Raw genomic sequence first — 19,921 nt, forward strand, 5'->3', positions numbered from 1 at the left:
CAGTAAAATGGACAAACTTCGGAAAATATTGAACATTTTATAGTTTAGTTCTGAAACAAGAGTGTCTAACTAGCTTTAATATAATTACAAACTGAATTCCATTTACATACATCTATGTAGCAAACAGAATAGGTCTGGATTGTTAAATGGGTGATTGGGACACATGTTATCTTACAACTGTGTTGTTGTGCATGATGTAACTCTCCAACAAAAATTATGATGTATAGGACTAGGCTCAAAGGTTTAGTTCCATGAAGGCAACTTAACTAAGAAAATTGGTTTCACATTTGCACATAAATGTCCAAAATATGGTGGCTGGTATATCTCTCATGATAAGAGAAGATATCCAGATGAAATCATGATAAGGTTTCCAGTCCAAAAGTACTGTTAGAATCAAATGTAGAGTTTATCTACATTTTACAAGTTTTCTGTATTGATTTAACTGTTATTAAGTTAAGACATTAGATATTTTCCAAAGGACAATTTCAGAGGTGCAGTTGCCTGATAAATTCTTACCTGATTTGTTTATGTTTATATATCTCTCAATGTTGCTTATATTGCAGACTCCTGGGGTGCGTTTCATGAAAGGACTTGTCAGACATTTTATCCGACAAGTCCTATTTTATCCGACAGTTACCATAGTAACAGTACTTCTCAGCCAATCAATATACAGAAAAGTTGTCAGATCTGACAACTTGTCGGACAAAAATGTTGATGAAACGCCCCCCAGAGCCTAAGCTTCGTCCATACTTTTCTTGATATTAAGTCAAAAATGTTTTTAATTTGGTTGATTGTTTTGCAGGTCGGCCAACTGAGTTTGCTGAAAAGCATATCTACGTGTGTGAATCCCAGTACAAAGATGTGGATCATTCTACACGGAAGGTGAAGGGTCTGAAGAGACATAATGTCTCCAACAAAGTGATTGATGATGAGATCTACTTCTTCAAGAAACCCATCACTCCCGTCAAAGAGCCATCTCCCCTCTTACGGGAGCAGGTAGAAGAGGAGGAAGAAGAGGAAGAGGAAGAAGACGCAGAAGAGATGGAGAGTGAAGAGAAGGAAGAGGAAGAGATGGAGATTGGTTTAGAGCTGGGTGATGATGATTCTCAGAAAGCTGAAGAAGAATTGATTAGGATGGCAGAACAGTTTGGTGATATAGATGATTCAGCTTCAGTAGCATCTAGTATATCAACACCAAAGAGCAGCAAAAAGAAAGACGATGTACGTTATAAAAGAGTCTTTTTATTATTTATCCTTGTATTTGACTTAGCTTGGGTAGTAGTTACATTCCATCAGTTATCTATGGTCCATAACCCATTTATAATTTCATATCTGACAGAAGAACGTTGTAAAATGATAGATGGCAAAAAATCATTAATAAAAATCTTCTCTAAAATAAAACTTAAGAAGCAGCTAAATGACAATGTGTAAAAAAAAATATGAATGTGTTTGAAAGAGCAAGAAATCGACATGTTTACATTTTCATCGTTTTTTTTTTAAACATCTGTTTTTCCTTTCATTTCATTTTCAGTCAAAGATGGTGAGAAATCCAAGTGCTTTCATTCTATTTGCTAGTGAGAATAGAGCAGCTTGTAGGAAGAATAATCCAGAGATGACATTTGGAGACATCAGCAGAAGCATTGGCCAAGATGTAAGATTAATCATTACGGTCTTTCACATGTACCTTTTGTTCATAAGTTAAACATTCTTTGATTCTAATGCATTTAACCCTAATACTCCTGGGGTATTTTGAACCTTTTTACTTCCAGGGGGGTAATCTACTTGGTTGTTAAGGTAAATTTCACTGAATTCACTTAATTTTAATTAATTCCACTTAATTCATGTTTTTTATTTCGGTTTGAATTAATTATAGTAATTATTATTCATGAAATCATCCTTTAATTATTGCTATTATTCACTTGATAAAGCTCCTAAATATATCATTTATGGCATTCCTAACAATTGTAAATGAAAAAATTCCAGTACCAAAATCAATTTCTTATGTATTTTGTTGTTTTTCTATTTCCCCTTTTTTGTTCTTTTTCTTTATTTTTGTTGTTTTTTTTTCAAATTAAATTTTGTTTTCAAATTAAATTTTGGTTTTTTTTTTCAAATTAAATTTTGTTGGCAACATTATTTCAGCCATAAATAGCATCAAATGAATTGAATTTTGTCAATAAAAATTTTAACTCAAAGCGCATTTTGTATTGATGTTGTACATGATTCATATTTTGGAGCAATCTTTGGTTGAACATTGACTTACATAATTAAGTGTTATTGTTAATATGTACCTGGGCATCGCAAATGGTCTCAAAAGTTTCACAAGACTTGAAAGTAATAAGTCAGTGAGCAATGCGGTCAAAAATATTTGTGTGGCGGCTTTAATATGAAAAATGTCGATGGGCCATTATGACCCCCAGAGTATCAGGGTTTATAATGTCAGAGCTCATGAAATCCATTCAAAGATTATGTAATGGATATCATTTGGGGGTGATTACCTTGCCTAGCAATGGAAATTTGATCAATGATTTTCAAAATACAAAATAAATTCAGTCTTGGGCCATTATGATTATCTAAGGCAGAGTTTGCACCAGTCATACATCTGTATGTTTATATTTGAGCATTTATGTTGTAAGCTACAAAGCAGAGTGCTAATTGATATTGACCAATGTTTGTTGTAATTCAGTGGCGTAATCTATCTAAGAAGGAGAAGCAACGATTTGAGAGCATGGCCGCCCACATTGCAGCCACCAGACCTCCAAAGATGAGGGAAGAGAAGAAGAGTAAAGACAAGGATTCAGCTAATAAAGAAGGTGGAAATGCAGAACAGGTTGGAATCCAGGTTTATGAGTGTTGCTGGGATGGATGTGACTTCATGTTTGAAGAAATGGATGATCTGGTAAACCATGTTGTTGAGAGCAGTGGACATCTTAGATCTTCTAGTGAGTAGCGTGTTAAATCAGACCCTATGCTTAAGATTTTAGGTTTGGTTTTTAGTGAAATAAATGATCCTTGATTAAAAGCACATGATGTAGAGCAGTGGGCATCTTCGATCAGCTTGTGAGTATGGTAGGTTCATTTACCCAAATTTTATTAATAGTTTTAAATCTAACTCCATGTGCTTGTCAATATTTAAACAAGAGCATCGGGCATCTTTGATCAGCTAGTGAGGGTAATAAGGGTTTAAAGGGATGGTCCGGGCTGAAAATATTTATAGCTTAATAGAGTAGCATTCACTGAGTAAAATGCTGGAAATTTCATCAAAATCAGATAACAAATAACAAAGTTATTGAATTTTAAAGTTTAGCAATATTTTGTGAAAACAGTCGTCATGAATATTCATTAGGTGGGCTGATGAATTCACATCCCCACTTGTTTGTTTGTATTTTGTTATATGAAATTAGGTTTATTCAAATTTTTTCCTCCAAGAACTAGAAAAATTGGATTGACAACTGATTTAGTGCATTAGATATTTATTGCTGCAACTTATTTCATTAAAAGGGAGACATTTTATTCACACAAGTATGAAATAATGAAAAAATATGATTTTATGTAATAACATAAGAAAACAGAAAGTGGAGATGTGACATCTTCAGCCCACCTAGTGAATATTCATGGCGACTGTTTTCACAAAATATTGCTTAACTTTAAACTTCAATAACTTTGTTATTTGTTATCTGATTTTGATGAAACTTTCGGCATTTTGCTTAGTGAATTCTACTCTATGTATTAGGGTATAAATATTTTCAGCTCGGACCATCCCTTTAATTTCAAACCTCGTATTCTGGTTGAAGGGTTTGGATATCCTTGATATCCTAGAACACTGGATAGCTTAGATCAGCCAGGTAAGTAAATATAATAGGTCTTTACCATCTCCTCCTAATATACAACCAAAGATGATGCTTATACCTAGTGGGGTGTTGTCATAAAGCTGTTTGTAAATCCCAAGCAACTGGTGACCCTGTCATGTGGCAAATGATACACACTAGATTTCATTGGTGTTGATTCAGTTCCTAGGAAAGTGTCACCTGTCATTGGTAATGTCACACGTAACTTGCAAGCAGCTTTAATGAAGCACCCACCAGGATGGTATGTCAGTTGGTAATTACCTGGTCCAGAAACAATGGATCAGTTTGTCACTGGAATGAAAAAATTGATTTCATGACTACAACCTTCAGCTCTTTACTCTGAGAGTAAACTGATTAGGAATTTATTTCTTGAAGTAATCAGCATTTCCATTAGTCATGAGGTAAGTTCTGGGGAATTATAATGTTTTACTTATTTGTATTTAAGAGGCTTAAAATGTAATATGTACCTCTTATACATTCATGGATATAGAAGTGAAGATACATAGTGATTATGATTAATATGTAATTTGATTTCTTTAGCTGGATAGACGTAGATAGATTACCATGCTTGCATGTTAGAGTGCATGTACAGTATAATGGCATACTGCTGTATCTAATGACTTCATTTTTTTAGTCAATTTTATTTTTAACAGGATTATGGCAGGTTAACCTTTAAATTGCATAATAGCATGACCACATGTAAAGATATTAACCTGCATATTCATTCATTCTCACTTATAGTTTGCCTTGTTTCAGGGGGAAAATTATCCATACTCTCATCAATTTCTATATGCATGTTACAGTTCCTACTATTGCCGTAATATTTGTATTGGTTTCAAGAAATTTGTTTGTCTTCGAATTATGTTAACTTTCATCATATTTGATATACACAGACATATATTATGATATCTGTATTACCTAATGAATGGAGAGTCTAGCATGAATGGCTAAAGATGAGCCGGTTTTCAGAGAAAATTGTTGAGATCTGAAATTTATATTTAAAAAAAATCTTTCTCTGAAGTGACAAATAAGATATTACTGTATTTATCCTTTTGAAATATTCTATTTTCACATGGCTGAAGGTGATTTTGAAAAAAACGAAATGTGTAAATGTCACCAAATTCTCAATCATCAATTCCTCTGAATAAAAAAAATATTAGTTTTATATACTGAAACCTCAAAAGTGATGTTTTTTCACACTTCGCATATATGAGTCTAATTCTCAAAACATTTTGATTCTGTAAGGAAAAAAAAATTGGTAAAGCCTATGTAGAAAATTGATGCAGAAGTGGGTGAGTTTTTGGTTGATGTGTTCTTGTGAAGAATTGAATGAGAGTTTTAGTCTTGGAATATGCACCTGGCATGATTGTTGGTATTTTACATGGTGACATTTATTGTTTTGAACCAGGCACTACAGTTGAAGTTGAAGTTGGTGAAGGACAGACCAAACGTGAGTGCATCCCATCTAAGAGAATGTTGTGTGCATCCTAAATCCCTGTAAAACATGACTTGGTACACCACCTTAATAAACATCTACAGTAAAGTTGCAAATGATAATTTCCACATATGATTAATATACTGCTTCTATTAGACAAAAAAGAGAAACAGATGAACTTGGGCAATTACAACAGAGCGCCAAAGAGAAGAATTTATAATGTTTGGATGATAAACCAAAGAAAACCCCAAGACTAGATTGATAAATCACATTTGTTAGTTCTACAAATTTCCTTTATGTGTATAATACAGATGCAGATTGTAAAAGTCAAGGTTGCCTCCAGTAGTCCCCAGTGCTGTTACAAATGACATTAAAAAAACATATATTATAATACTGCAGGTAGTTTTGTGAGGAGCTTTACCAAGTCAAATATGAACAGGACTTTGATGTCTCTTGTCGCATGATATAGTAACCATTCTTTGCATTGTGTCCTTTGTGTGTCGTCTGTGTATTACCTTCCTTTGCTAATCAGCTCTGTCTTTGAGTCAAAGTTAATTATTCTGACCATCTACACCAATCTAAGATGCAGAAAAGTTATGATCTGTCTCTGCTCAAATCTTCCTCTTTCTATTGCATAGATAACTGTTTGCACATTCTTCAAACTTGAATTTCTTCTCTTTTCTTTTATTAACCCCCCCCCCCCTAAATGCATAATCTACTTTGTGTATAGACATTTTAAAATGCTTCAAATATTGAATGAAAGACTTTAACTTGTCCCTTAAATTAATGACCAAACAACTGTATCAGGTATTCATTTCATGTCCCAGTCTTTCTGAGATATATATGCATGAGTGCAGTAAAAACCTTGAATGGGATTGGTCGATGAATATGAAAAATTATGCATGTATATTTATGCAATTTATCAAGTTAAAAAAATACCATATGAAAATATTTAACTAAACTTTCATTTGCACTTGATAAAAATAATAATCACCCTTGCTTTTTTATTTTCATATAGATGTAAAATGAAACCAATAGTTGTCAAACTCAAGTAAAACATTGCCTTTCACAGACTACTGAACATGCACAAATTAATGAGTATGGTAATAGTAACAATATTCAACAGCCAATCAGTGTCAAGGATTTCATGAAAGGTACCAATGGATGGCAAAGTTAATATAATAGTGTAAATTTCTACATAACAGGACTCTGAATTTTCCCCTTGAAATGTTGAGAAGGAACTTCGCAGGCAATTTTTGTTTTCAATTCTAATTATGCTGCAGATTGCAACTTGTTTTGTTTTAGGTAAAGATTTATCAAACTTTGCATTTTATTTCTTCCTTGCCTTGTCCATCTCATCATCCATTGATGTTCAAAAACAAATTACTTATTCTAACAGGTCTCCCCTAGGTTTTGTTTTAGTGTAACATTCTCCAACATGACAAATATACACTTATTTGTACTCGTTGTTCCCTAGTTAATTATTGTATGTATTTTCCTGAGTTTGATTCTTTGTATTGTAAAATGTGATAAATAATTAGTTGTGTTATTATATTGTGAATGAGTATTTAAAGATTCTTATTACTTTTCTATCCAATTTATTTCTAATCAAGTAAATGTGTAATAGTCTCTCTCAGCACTAAAAGAATAAGTTCATTAATTGATACACAATTATTTCTTTATTATTTCATTTAACATGGCTTTCATTTTCATTTCAAAGTGAAATAACTCTTACGAATGATGCTAAATTAGTGCTTATTTGCCATGAGAAAATGTTTTATTTTTAGAGTACCTTGTTTGGCTTTTTTTGGGGGGAGAGAGACTGCTTTGAATACATGAGAGAAATAAGAAGAGGTTTATAGAGAGAGTGGTTACTTGATGATGAAATGCATACCCTTTTCAAATTTTCTATTCACAAACCTACTAAGCTAATTCATTAACCTATGCCAGCTTTTAATGTCTTTTAATTCAGACCTTAAGTTCTAATCTCTAGTATTACTTAGCTTATCATTAAGGGATTGAAATACAAGTATACATGTATTTTAATTCCTTAATGATAAGCAAAGTAATTGCTCATTATCAGTAACATTGTAAAATAATCTTCATATTGTTAATCTGCATTTAGTAAAAACAGTTCATGACGATTCAAATGCATATATACTCTCATTGCATATATCTGACTTGCATAATTTTAATTCAGAATACCTTACACATCTGTGGCCTAGTGTTGTAAACTAATATAGTTAACCTCCAGGGAAGGATGCTATTAACATTGGCTATCAGAATAACTAACAAATAACTTCAATTTTGCATTACCAGTACCAAACATTATGTGCTGTAAAAATTAGTCATGGTATGTGTGTTAACTTGAAAGATTTCTAATATTTTACTTATCTAGTTTATATTATTCACCATCTTACATATTTTCATCAAGTAAATGCAATGATTAAATTTGTGTTATTATTTTGAATGCTACCATGAGTTATTAGTCACAGTTCACTGCAAATGGTAGTGATTCAAGGAAATTATGCATGTAATATGGTGCAAATTATTTTTTTTTCATTATCATATCCATATTTATAACAGTAATAATAAATGATGATTATTTAATTCTATTTCACCTCAGGAAATCAACAGTTAAAATTACAAACTAATAGATGCTTGTGTAATAATTGACATAAATTGAATTATACAAAATAAGGAAGGTTATGATAAAATAGGAGAAAACCTTGTAAGAGACCAAGCAGTGAGGAAAACAAAATCTATAATATACCTTGAAATCACAATCACATTAAAAACAGAATACTATTAAAACTCAAATACAGAGATAGAGCCTAATATGGAATGAATATGTAGATGATAATATTTTTTTAAATATATCCCTTTAAAAGCAGACGGTTGGATACAGGTCTTTGAGATGTATGTTAGTATTTACTAAAGTTTAGACAACATCAGCCCAGAACTAGTAATATTCCTATTTCCCATGAGCATAAAGAAAGCTGATTAGGGGTTCTTACTTAGCGTTATTTCCTACAGGTGTCCTTTCAATATTGTATGCTTTATCTTTACAGGTGAAACTCATTTCCTGTGCTGTTGGAAGAGTTGCACACGTTTCAAGAAAAATCAGTGAGTAATTTTATGTTGATAGACAATGTTATTACACTCTGTGATGATATGTAACTTTAACCAAGTAAAAAATGTCAGTAATTCCATTCTCCTCAACAGTTAAGTTTAATTACTTTTTGCTGGTTAATAGTTTAGTTTAAGGATGATCAAAATTTATTGAACTATTTTTTTGTCAAGTAAAAAATTAAAAAAGAGGCTAAGTGGATCAGACTCACCCAAGAATGATAGTTTGATGAATGAAACATTTCCACTGCGCATATAATGAGATTGAATTTTAGACATGAATCAACCATGCATTTCATGGTATCTTGAGAAAAAGGTTATATTTTCTTTATTTGTACATCATTAACAATACAACTCATTGCCATTGACCTCTTATTGTCACTAAGATAGCACAATTATTTTATAACACACTGTACATATTTTATGATGGTAGTATATAAACATGAAAGTCAAGATCTGTAATTCAAGAAAAATATATATATCTCTTGTTCTCACTAGAGTACTTCTCAGAAATGATCATTTACATTTTATAATGATAAATTTACATTTTATAATGATATCTTTCAGGCCATTCCCAGTGTATTCTCGTCTTGTAAGGCATTGTAAAGAAGTTCATATGAAGCATGCAGCTAGATTTGTACTTCCTCATCAACTTTCAAGGTAAGACATCTTCATGTTTGTAAGGAATAGTGTATTACATCATAAAGTTTCTTTCTTCTAATATGCAGATTATATATCCAAGCAATTTGGACACTTTGTTTAAAAGCATACATAGGTATGCATAAGTTTGGTCATTTTATATGAATTTGATTTCTTTGATATATAAATTATTAGAATGGAAATTGTCAATTTAGGTATCATTTTTGTCTCTACTTTTGGTGACAGGTTGAATAATTTGAGATTTTTGTAAAGTACATCAGTTGGTTGCGACTGTACTATTCAAGCATCATCTTCATCAATCATACATAGACTGTCTGAATGTACTTGAGAGCATGATGCCATGCATTTTATATAGGGGCATTCCTTTTGTTTTACATTTGATATAGGGGCATTCCTTTTAAGCTACATGCACCTCAGGCAAATCAACATAACTCAGCTGAAATAGATTTTTATAAAGATGGAATGTTCCATTGGCATTACTTCTGAAGCCTGTTGCATAAAACTTTTTACCTGAGAAAACTCTGGTAAAAACTGAAAACTAAGGTTAGTCTGATTTCCGCCATAGACTTTAGCACAGGGCAAAAACTCCGGTAAAAACAACCTGAGTTTTCTCAGGTAAAAAGTTTTATGCAACGGGCCCCAGATGTATATACACAATACTACAATCTTCTGCTTTTTCTTCTAGGGCTTCTTCTTAATGTCCCATTGGGGACCAATGAGAAGATTTGCTATTTTCTGATTTAAGAGGAGCTTCTTATCTTAACTGACTTACTGCAGTGATAAAGGTTTATTATTTTTTCTATATGAAATGATGGTGCATTTGAAAATACATTGAAAGTGATGTGAGTAAACTATGCATCCTTTTGAACTATTAATATCATTTATCCTAATGTTTAAACAGGAACTATCACTCCCATGCTGCTCTTCATGGTCCTAATGCTCCACGTCCATCTACTCCAGGCACTAGTGCAGTCATGGGTGTGGTTGGACCACCTACTCCTGTTGGCATGGCAACTCAACAGATCAACCAATCATATGGAGGTAAAGTATTCTCTCATGTCAATGTTGTCATGTGTTTTGTTATATCTTTGTTTCTTTGCATTTTGTGTAAGATTACGAAATGTTATTTTTGTTTCATTGTTTTGCATTGATTATTATTGTTATGTGCTGTTGCAGATAGAGAATGAAACAATCAGATCATAAACAATCAATTGATTTTCAGTGTGCTTTCCATTTTGTTAATTTCAATATATGTCTAACCAGGAACTTATTTTTTGGATTTTTTTTTATGCTGTTTAATGTGCATTTGTTTCTGCAGATGAGAGAAAAAAAAGTATGTCCAGTATGTTTCTTTGATAATGTTGGTACCGTTTCTTGTATTTAGTTTATTTTTTGACATTACAGATCTTATAATTTCAAACATAAATGTACATTATCATCACCCCAGATCTTGTTCAACTTGTGAAAATAACTCTAATATTTGTTATCGTGAATGTTTTTAGTTACAAGCTTTTGACATTACTTTTTTTATAAGAACAATTATTTGCACTATTTTTGTTTTGTTGAGCTGTATTCACATTTCCCTGATAAGTTGAGAGTTCAAATATTAAGCTGTGCACATTTAGTATTGACAGTCATATTTCATAACTAAAACATTACACATGCATGTACTGATGCAGCATGAACATCTTTGTAGACTATTTGCTTCTACAATGTTTTTTTTCAGTTGGTTTTAAAAAGGGGATAATTGTCATTCAGGCAAATTGACTTGTATAATTTTATATGAGTTCATTTGCAAAATGATTTGCCTGAAATATATCTTTGCTTTTTTTGTGTGTATTTGCATGATTTGTGTTAATTTAGTTTTGTTTATTTTTAAGTACCCTCTGCTCCTATTCTCATAATTCGATTGCATTTTTATGCAAATATCTTTATAGACTTTATTAGAATACAATATGCAATCTCTACAATATTAAAATAGTGAAATGGTATTGGAAAGTTATTCATTCTCTTTAAAGGATTAAAGAAAAAGTTGAAAGAAAAAAATGGAGGATTTAATTCATGTTTCCTAATTACTGAATTAGTACAAGGATAAATTGTGACAACAAATTAAGGTGTTCATTCATACACTTATAGGAGACTCATGTATGAATGTAGTGAATGGATTTAATAGGTGCAGATGGTTCACTATTTATATTTGTTGAGTTTGATTTGTCCCTACCTCCTCCTTCCCCTCATTGATACACTCTTACAGGCGGCTATGGTATGCAAGGTGATATGTATAATGGGGGTATGCCAGCACCCCCTAGTGGACCTCATGGGTCACCATATCATCAAGGCATGCCACCCTACCAACCAGGCATGCACCCCCAAGGCCAGCCGTATACTCCTACGTCTGGCATGCATCCCCCTCCTACCCCTCATATGGGCATGTTACCCCCTCATCAGCAAACACCGGGTGAGTCTTGTACAGGACCAATCACAGCATATTCCCTTAATACTCCTTCCATCTCCCTGTTATTCATTAACTTTATTAAACAGTCATTCTCACATTCATTTTATTCACTCATCCATCATTAGTGGAGATCACTGTAGAGTTTGCTCCTAATCTTTCAAATTTAATGATATGATTTAATTCAATTCAAAAAATCAATTTATAGTCACTTTTGTGGGTCGCAGTTGGAGAATATATAGATGGCTAAAGATAAGGAGAATATTTGTGGCTTATCTAAGAAATACCCATCAATACCCTATCTGTATCATTGTCAATGTCATTATTTCACTGTAGTCTCAATTTTATTTTAGTTTTTCAATATTTTTTCAACATCAAATTCAAATTGGCTCATTCCTTTCCTCTGTTGTTTCCCAAACTTCATTCTTATCTGTACTTTGCTCTCTTTCTCACCTTTCCTTTTCATTCTCAGTTTTTCTTTTCCTTGTTCTATTATATCAATTTCTGTTATCATCTTTTCTGTAAATACTAAAGATGTGAAAATATTAATATATTCATTTATTTGGTTTGAGGTGAGGGCTCATTTAAAATAATGGTCCCCATCCTTTTGAAGAACTGTTTGTTTTGGCAGCACATGATATTTTTTGTTTCAATTAATTGAAAGTAGATATTCATACCAGTCTGAGTCTATTCAAATCATTTATTTGAGAGGGGAAGGATATTTATTTCTATTTGCATCTCTGAAAAGAGGATTCCTTTTTGTGTGTATTTGAATTTGTCTTAAATTTGCCTCTATGATTTACCATGCACAATTGGCCTTGATAACTGTATGTGAGAAATGAAAGCTTATCATATTTGTATATGCTGAAAGAAGTCTTATGTTGCTTTAAGATCACTCTTTTATTTAAAAAATAATATGCCTGATATGATAAGTATAATGATCCGCCCCATATCAGCATTCAGTGTTCATTTTGCCTAACACATTTGTGTATGTTTGTCTAATATTTGTTTCAAATGCTAAATTGTGTTATCGTTTCCTGCTTGTTTGCTTATTATTGTTATTTTTTTCTATCTTGTTGATTGATAACTTGATGTTATATGTGTTAGGCATGATGCAACCCCCATATGGTATGCCAAGGGGTCAGGCTATGAGCCCTCATGCTGGGGCACACAGCCCAGCTCATTATCAAGGTTAGTTCCATTACATTTGCTCATATGTGTTTATCTGTGCATTTTATTGATGGTTGAAAAAATTATAGAATTGTGAAGTGAATCCTACACCAATGATTGGTTTGGTTGTTTGCACATGTGACCAAGCAATTATCATTCATAATGCTTAAGAAATTATGACTAATGATGTGCGGTCATTAGTAATGTACAATTACTGGTCATGGTTTGTGGATGAAAACATTTAATCAAGGATCCACATCATAATTTTATAAGAAAATAATAAACTTCATTTTGATTTGCCATTAGTACAATCTACACCTTTAAAACACTCAAAATGTTTTAGAACTGGTCTTATTATTGTCCTTGCTGATGTGTATTATTTTTACTTCAGTGTGAATGGATGCATAATTTTCTCTAATCATGCAAATGCAAAAATCCTTATATTTCCAAATTTCAATCATTATTACATGTCTAATTGCAATGGGATGATAATGTAAATTTGTAAATTGACGGTATGATGTTATGGGTAATTGAAAGGAAAATTATGAAAGTGTGACAAAGCTTTTGCATTTGGTTACTATGGTCTGATTTTTTTTTAAGGAGCATGAATTGTAAAGGGAGAAATCATATTTTTATGTTAGGAATAGGTTAACAGTAATCAACATTTATATAATACCTTTTATACCTTTCTATAGTCGTAAATGAATTCATTTAGATTAGGAAATTTATTCATTTTAATTTTGCTCCCTGAATTCAATGTTCATTTACTAGTAAACTTATATAGGCAGCCATATTGCTTTTTGTATATTTAGCAATGAAAGAAAGAGGGGATAATATGAATTTGAAATTTAATATGGCAATTTGAATGGAAGCTGATAGCTCATTGAAAATTATCAGTTCCATCTATCAATGTTATCAATGCAATATGGAATCAAATGTGTGTCCTGAAGTTTCCTTCATTTTGGGTTTTATTCAATTAAAACCATTAATGAATCCAGTGATATAAAATGTTGTGTTTTATCATTTTTTTAAAGGTGGTGTACCCCCTGGTCAGCAGAGTATGGCAGCTCAGTACCCCCCAATGGCACCTCCTCAACCAATGTTTGTACCCGCCCCACCAAAGACACAAAGACTACTCCATTCAGAGGCTTATATCAAGTAAATACAGAGTGACTGGAAATCTTAGTGATCTATGTAGTATGAGAGGACAGATTTAACTTACAGTTACAATATTAATTGTTAGGGCCAGGGTTAGTTGAAGTGTACAGTTATAAATCTGAAGAAAGACATTTGCATGCAGGGTGAACAAAAATTATTTTTGCCTTTGAGTCTAAGAACTATGTTTGAAATATAATTCTGTCATTAATTTACTGGAGTTGAAATATATTTATGTAAAATACATGTTATTTTCTTTCTTGTCATGTCCCTTGCTGATGAGCTGGCGATGTCTAATGAAATACACATACAGATACTTATTTCTATGATAATGTCTATCAGGTCAAAAACTCCAATGAATAACAAATTATGTTGCCAAGAAAAATTTAATCCTCAAAAAGATATTTTTACAGCCTAGTGATCATAACTTTCAAAATCTAATTCTATTCAAGTTATTAGAACTCTACATTTGTGTCTTTTCTACTAGATATATAGAGGGACTAAATAACAGGACTGATACAATCAGTGATTGGAAGCATAGCCTCAGCGCTACCAAGGAAACGGTACCATTGTCTGACAATCAGAAACAACGTCTACCACGTCATTGGTTTGCACAGGGAGTGTTAGGAGATGATGATGATATTACCAATGCTCTGTGGAAGATGAGAGACATCATGCAGAATGACTTCTTACAGGTGTCAAAGGCATTCCAATTGTAAGTGGCATAAATCTTAATATCAGAGCCGATATAAATAGTCAATAGGTTATTACTTTGATCAAATTAATTTCATATTACACCTGAAATATAGAGAACTTAACAAAGGATACTCATGTAGAAAAAAAATACCGGTACATACAACACAATGCCCCCCCCCCCCTTCTGTACAAAGACAATTAGATGTTGCAATGCACCTTATTGTACCCCACCTAGATGACCAAGGGTACTTTGACTCTTGCATTGTACCTTATCAATTATACTTGCTCCAAATCATCAAAATTTTCACACCAATCTGAAATGCTCATGGAAAGGAAATGTCATAAAAACACATCAAACATTATTGGACATCCCCATCATGTTTATAATGAAATTATATGGCAATGTACTCTTATTTAAAAAGAATTCAGATATGAAAAAAGTGTATAATCAAGTATTTCATTTCAAGGGGAGCTCTGATATCAAATGAAACTATTTTACAGGTTTCTTTGCCCCCCAAAAAATAAAGAAGCTTTCCAAGGATATTAAGTTCTTAATAATCTGACAATAAAATTCTATTCAAAGAGAGAAGAAAAGATTGATTTGAATCTGGTCCCATGGCCTTTGCTCAGGGTTCTCCTACTAACACTTGCTTTATATAACAATAGATAGGACATCCGGGGTATATGCTTTCCCCACAAAGATGTATTGATTTTTACTTTCCTGTCCAATTGTGTTGTGATTCTATCTCAAACCGTTCTTGTGTTTTCTGTGAACTTATAATGTATAAGTACATATAAATCAGAGCAGTCCATTCATGGTCATCACAGGGCATGGGGGGGGGGCTCTAATAGGGACTTAGGAAATTGTGCAAAGATGTGAATAAACGTGTATCTGGCTTTGCACTGGTGAGAACAAAACATACTCTCAAATAAGACTTCATACTGATAAACTCATATTCTTTATACAGTGTAAAATGTGTGCAATGTTCAACCCACTAACAATTTAAATTGTCTTCCTCTCTCTTTCTCTGTTATCTATCTGCTACAGTGAAACCCCTGGAATTCGGAACAGCCCTCCTATAGAGAATGCCAGTTTGGATGTATAAATGTCAAGAATGAATGCCACAATTCATTGTGAATAAGCTGCTGCAAAATTATTCTTGTTGCCTTCTATTTATTGCTTCAAACCTTAATATTTCCAGGTGGCAATTTACATGAGAAGAGTCATGTGCATTTGTACATAATGGCCTGTCTATATTTCATACTCTACTCTTCTAGTGTTAGCGATGTTTAATTATTACATTACTTTGAAATTTAGAATGGTCCTAAATCTTTACCAATCCGATTGATCAGAATATATACAATTCATCAACATTTAGGCATTTGATTATACATACGACATGAATTTGTTTCTAATCTGTAATATATGTTGTGAACTGGATTTTGGCTAAAATGTAATGACTTGGTGCTATGCTGTCAAGAATTTAAAGCTTCTGTTGTAATTGCTGGTATTCAAACTAAATGGACAAAATAGCAGTTGTGTAGAAGGTTGTAGCAATGTTGCTAATCATATGGATATTTTGTCAAGTGTTGAACAGTTTTGAAAAGTAGAATTAGAATATTATGTGATAAATACGGAGTTGATGATGATTCAAAGATATTTCACATAAAAATATTGAATTGCAAATTTTTATTTTATTTTCAAGTCAATGAATTGTAGGGCAGTGGGGGAATCTGTCAAGTTCAATAAAAATTCTAGAAGAGATATGTAAAGATAGGGAGACAAAGAGGAAGCTATGAGTTCAAGAATATGTGGGTTGGCTGAAAATGTTCTTATGTCACAATTTATTAAGGAGAAAGGATGATAGATCACTAGAAAAATACTATCTCATCTGCGTGATAGAATTATGATTTATTAGTGAAAACCAAACATTTTGATCTAACCTGTGATGAACTGATTTAAGCTTGTGAGATTAGAGAGATTAATTCTGAATATTAAGCTTGGTTTAGAAATCCATCAAGGTATGCCAGATATAAATTTAACCTTAGCTGAGGAGAGAGACATGCTTAGATAATGATCAGTTAACATTCTATTTCAATTTGAAAGAATCAAAACGATATGAAGGGATCAAACTGCCTTCTTCCCCCAAAGGGAGATGAAATCAGCGTCCTAGATCTCATACCAAAACGTCAGGCAGGAGGAAACCTACACAAGGAATGTGAAATCTACTTTCTGACATGTGTTTGTGAAATATTATTGAAACCACATCCTTACCAGAAATAGACACTGAGATCACAATTTCCTGAAATTAACCAGAAATAGAAATGCTCACCTGCTTTTGAGACATTCCAGGGAAATATGTTGATGTTGATTTCTGTTATCTTGCTGGAGAAAGATTTCCTTGTACAGGATGAATTAACAATAATTTCTGTTATTTGTGCATGTATTTGTGTAAGTGAATTTTTCTATACAATTTATTTTTTCTTTTATAAAATTAATAAGTTCCTCAAGTACGTCCAAGTTCGTTTGGGTTTTTGCTGTCAGTTTTCTTGTCTTTATTGTGTTTGTTTCTTGTAAAGCATGTCTCACTCAGCTTTTGTGTAACCTACTTTAGATATCATTTGTAAATCTTACTCCTGATTACAGACTCTGTCATGAGTAAGCATAAATTTATGAATGACTAATTGTAATTTCCATTTTGGATGATGGTAATATGACTGCAATTAGAAATATGTATAAATGTATTCATTAATGAAATGAGCTCATTCACATTTCCTATTAAATAATTTAAAAGTCATTTGAAGTATTTACAAAAAGTATTTTGTTGTAGGATTGTACTTATCTTTTTCATTGCCTCTAGAAAACTTTCTCCATTCCTCGAATATGGTAATTAAAGGTCCATCTATACTTCTGTCTTGACTTGTAATATAAATGTTTCCCATGTTCCCAGTCTTTGTTATAACCAAAGAACAATTACTGTATTTGGTGCATTGGATTGTTATGCTGATGTATGTCTTGTTAAATTAGTGGTTATGTATGTGGTTAGATGTACATGGGGTTACTAGGGAAGGGTACATTTGGAAGAAATGAAATAAATATGATGTGAATCATACTTGTAAAACCAATAATATTTTAGAATGTCTGATACACAAGTATCAATAAACAAGGTAATGTGTGATTAAGAGAGAGAAAAAAAGACATGAAGGTATGGGGTAGAGGGTGAAGTGATAAAAGGAAGGGTAGGACCAAGGGTGATGAGAGATAGGGGATAGACATATAATTATGTATTATATGACACCTAGATAGATCCTTGTCATGTGATTGGTTTTTCGATATTGATCATTCAGCCCATTTTACAATGTCATCAACCGTGCAATATTGGATCCATTCATCGTTCAATTTTGGATCCATACGATTTTGTCCATTGCACGCGCACCGAGCCACCTATGCATGTTGTATGTATGCGATAATCAACAGACTGAGCTCGCACTGCATAAGCATATTTTGCATATGAAAAAGAATCTATGTTAGGTGTCATATGAACCAAATAATGAATGTTCTTTTCATTCGTGCAATAGACAGAATACTTCATTCGGTGATAGATGAAATGACTCATAAACATTATTTGTATGTAAGAGAATGACTGACTGATAGAGACAAGGAGGGAGTACAAGAAAGAAGGGGATGAGACAAAAATAGAAGAAAGATAAAATGGAATATACGGAGCATATATGGAGGAAGGATGGAAACAGAAGATGAGGTGGAAGGGATAGTGACTGATAAATGAGAGGATTTTTTTTACCTTAGAAATGTCCAAAGCGTGGTTGAGTTTAATCAATTTTTTGTCGTAAAAATGAACATTTTTTTTAAATGAATGACTGAAAGTTATAAAATATGAAAGGTGTTTTGGCAGAACCAGAAAAAAAAGTTTGACTCAACACAAAGGTCTGAATCCTGATTCTACGGGTCTTCTTCCAGTTTAGACATATATTGCATACACTCCGAGATTGACTTTTATATACTTCCTGGGACAGAGTCAGTGATTTTGTTCTGGTATTAAGGATTCTAGTCTTAAAATAGAGAAAAGGAGATAGACATACTGTTATAGGAAAGGGATGAAGAGAGCTAGAGAAGAGACATATATGGGGGGAGTGATGGATAAGATTTTGAAAAGATAAGGAGTGACGGTGGAGGAGATGAGAGAAGAAATAAATTGAGACAGGAGTGAGAAATGGAGAAATAAGGAAGGGATGGAGAGATAAGAAAGGGGGAGAAATGGAGACAGAGCGAGATGAGATATAAAGAGGAAACGCAAACTTAGGGAGTGAAAGAAGGAAAGAGAATGGAAGGAGTAGAAAGATGAGAGATATGATGTAGAGAGATGGTGGAAAGACAAGATATTAGGAAGGAATGAAGAAAAGACAGTTTGATGAAACTAGAAAAATAAATTATGAAGGTAGACAAGATAAAGAGAAGGAACAGAAAGAGAGTTGTAGACAGAGGTAGGAACAATCAGAAGAGGTCAGGTATGGAAGGATCACAAGATAGAAGGATGGAGGAGAAAAAGGGTCAGATTGGTTTACTAATATCAGTCAAACTTTTATGCATTCTGAATTTAAAGGGCACCCCTAGGCTAAAATTGAAAAGGCTTGAAGAAATAGAATAACATCAAACAAACATAACACTCAAATTTCATCACTATTTGATTACAAAAACAAACAAACAAACCAATGAATGACATTCATAAATTTTGAATCAATCTGGTGAAATAGTACTATGCAGGTCATTATGAATATGAAAAGGGATGAGCTCTTGATATCATCTCCCACATTTTCTTTTGTAACTTATCAAATGATTTCATAATATATTACAATTTTCACACTTTTTGCTCAAATAATGTGGAAATAGGATTGATGATTCAATAATGTGTGAAAAAGCTGAAATTATTGAAATCATATAACTTTTTTTGAGAAAGTGAAATCATTTTACACCTTGTTCATGACAAAGGAACACTGAAAAAGTAAACAATTGATATTTTGATTAAATATTTAAGAGTCTGTTCATATACTTTTTTTTTTCAATTATTATTTTAAGACTGGAGAACCTTTTAAGGTTACCCTGGCAACTAGAAAAAAAATGGATATGCAAACTGGATTAAAAAATGTTGATCATTCATCAAAATAATTTTCCACAAGGAACCTGGGAAAGAATCCTCAGTAATCCAGCTTCATGCTCACACTTATCTTTATTGTATGATCCTACATGTAGATTGGGATTGAATGAGATGAGTTTCAAGATGTGTCTGTCGCATGGTGTCTTTCTTTCTTAACTTAGAGCCAACATCTACCTTTTTTTTTCTTCTCCTTTGTGGATGA

General features: G+C 32.6%; 1 protein-coding gene across 9 annotated transcripts in view; it reads left to right on the forward strand.

Moving 5' to 3' along the window:
- LOC121410404 (protein polybromo-1-like) overlaps positions 1-17,658 on the forward strand; it is a 51,659-nt gene extending 34,001 nt beyond the window's left edge. For 5 of the 9 annotated variants that reach the window (XM_041602465.1, XM_041602468.1, XM_041602472.1 and 2 more), the window contains 12 exons: positions 803-1,221; positions 1,532-1,651; positions 2,687-2,942; positions 5,257-5,298; positions 8,355-8,409; positions 8,980-9,072; positions 9,974-10,113; positions 11,327-11,530; positions 12,632-12,715; positions 13,729-13,852; positions 14,337-14,564; positions 15,594-17,658. In XM_041602465.1, the coding sequence (XP_041458399.1) occupies positions 803-1,221; positions 1,532-1,651; positions 2,687-2,942; positions 5,257-5,298; positions 8,355-8,409; positions 8,980-9,072; positions 9,974-10,113; positions 11,327-11,530; positions 12,632-12,715; positions 13,729-13,852; positions 14,337-14,564; positions 15,594-15,651 (1,823 nt within the window). In that variant the 3' untranslated portion in view covers positions 15,652-17,658. The remainder of the gene's footprint in view (positions 1-802; positions 1,222-1,531; positions 1,652-2,686; positions 2,943-5,256; positions 5,299-8,354; positions 8,410-8,979; positions 9,073-9,973; positions 10,114-11,326; positions 11,531-12,631; positions 12,716-13,728; positions 13,853-14,336; positions 14,565-15,593) is intronic. The other 4 variants (XM_041602471.1, XM_041602473.1, XM_041602470.1 and 1 more) reach the window with 4 other exon arrangements.
- Positions 17,659-19,921: the final 2,263 nt, after the last annotated feature.

The sequence above is a fragment of the Lytechinus variegatus genome, chromosome 3 (genome assembly GCF_018143015.1).
Source record: "Lytechinus variegatus isolate NC3 chromosome 3, Lvar_3.0, whole genome shotgun sequence".
Lineage (NCBI taxonomy): Eukaryota > Metazoa > Echinodermata > Echinoidea > Temnopleuroida > Toxopneustidae > Lytechinus > Lytechinus variegatus.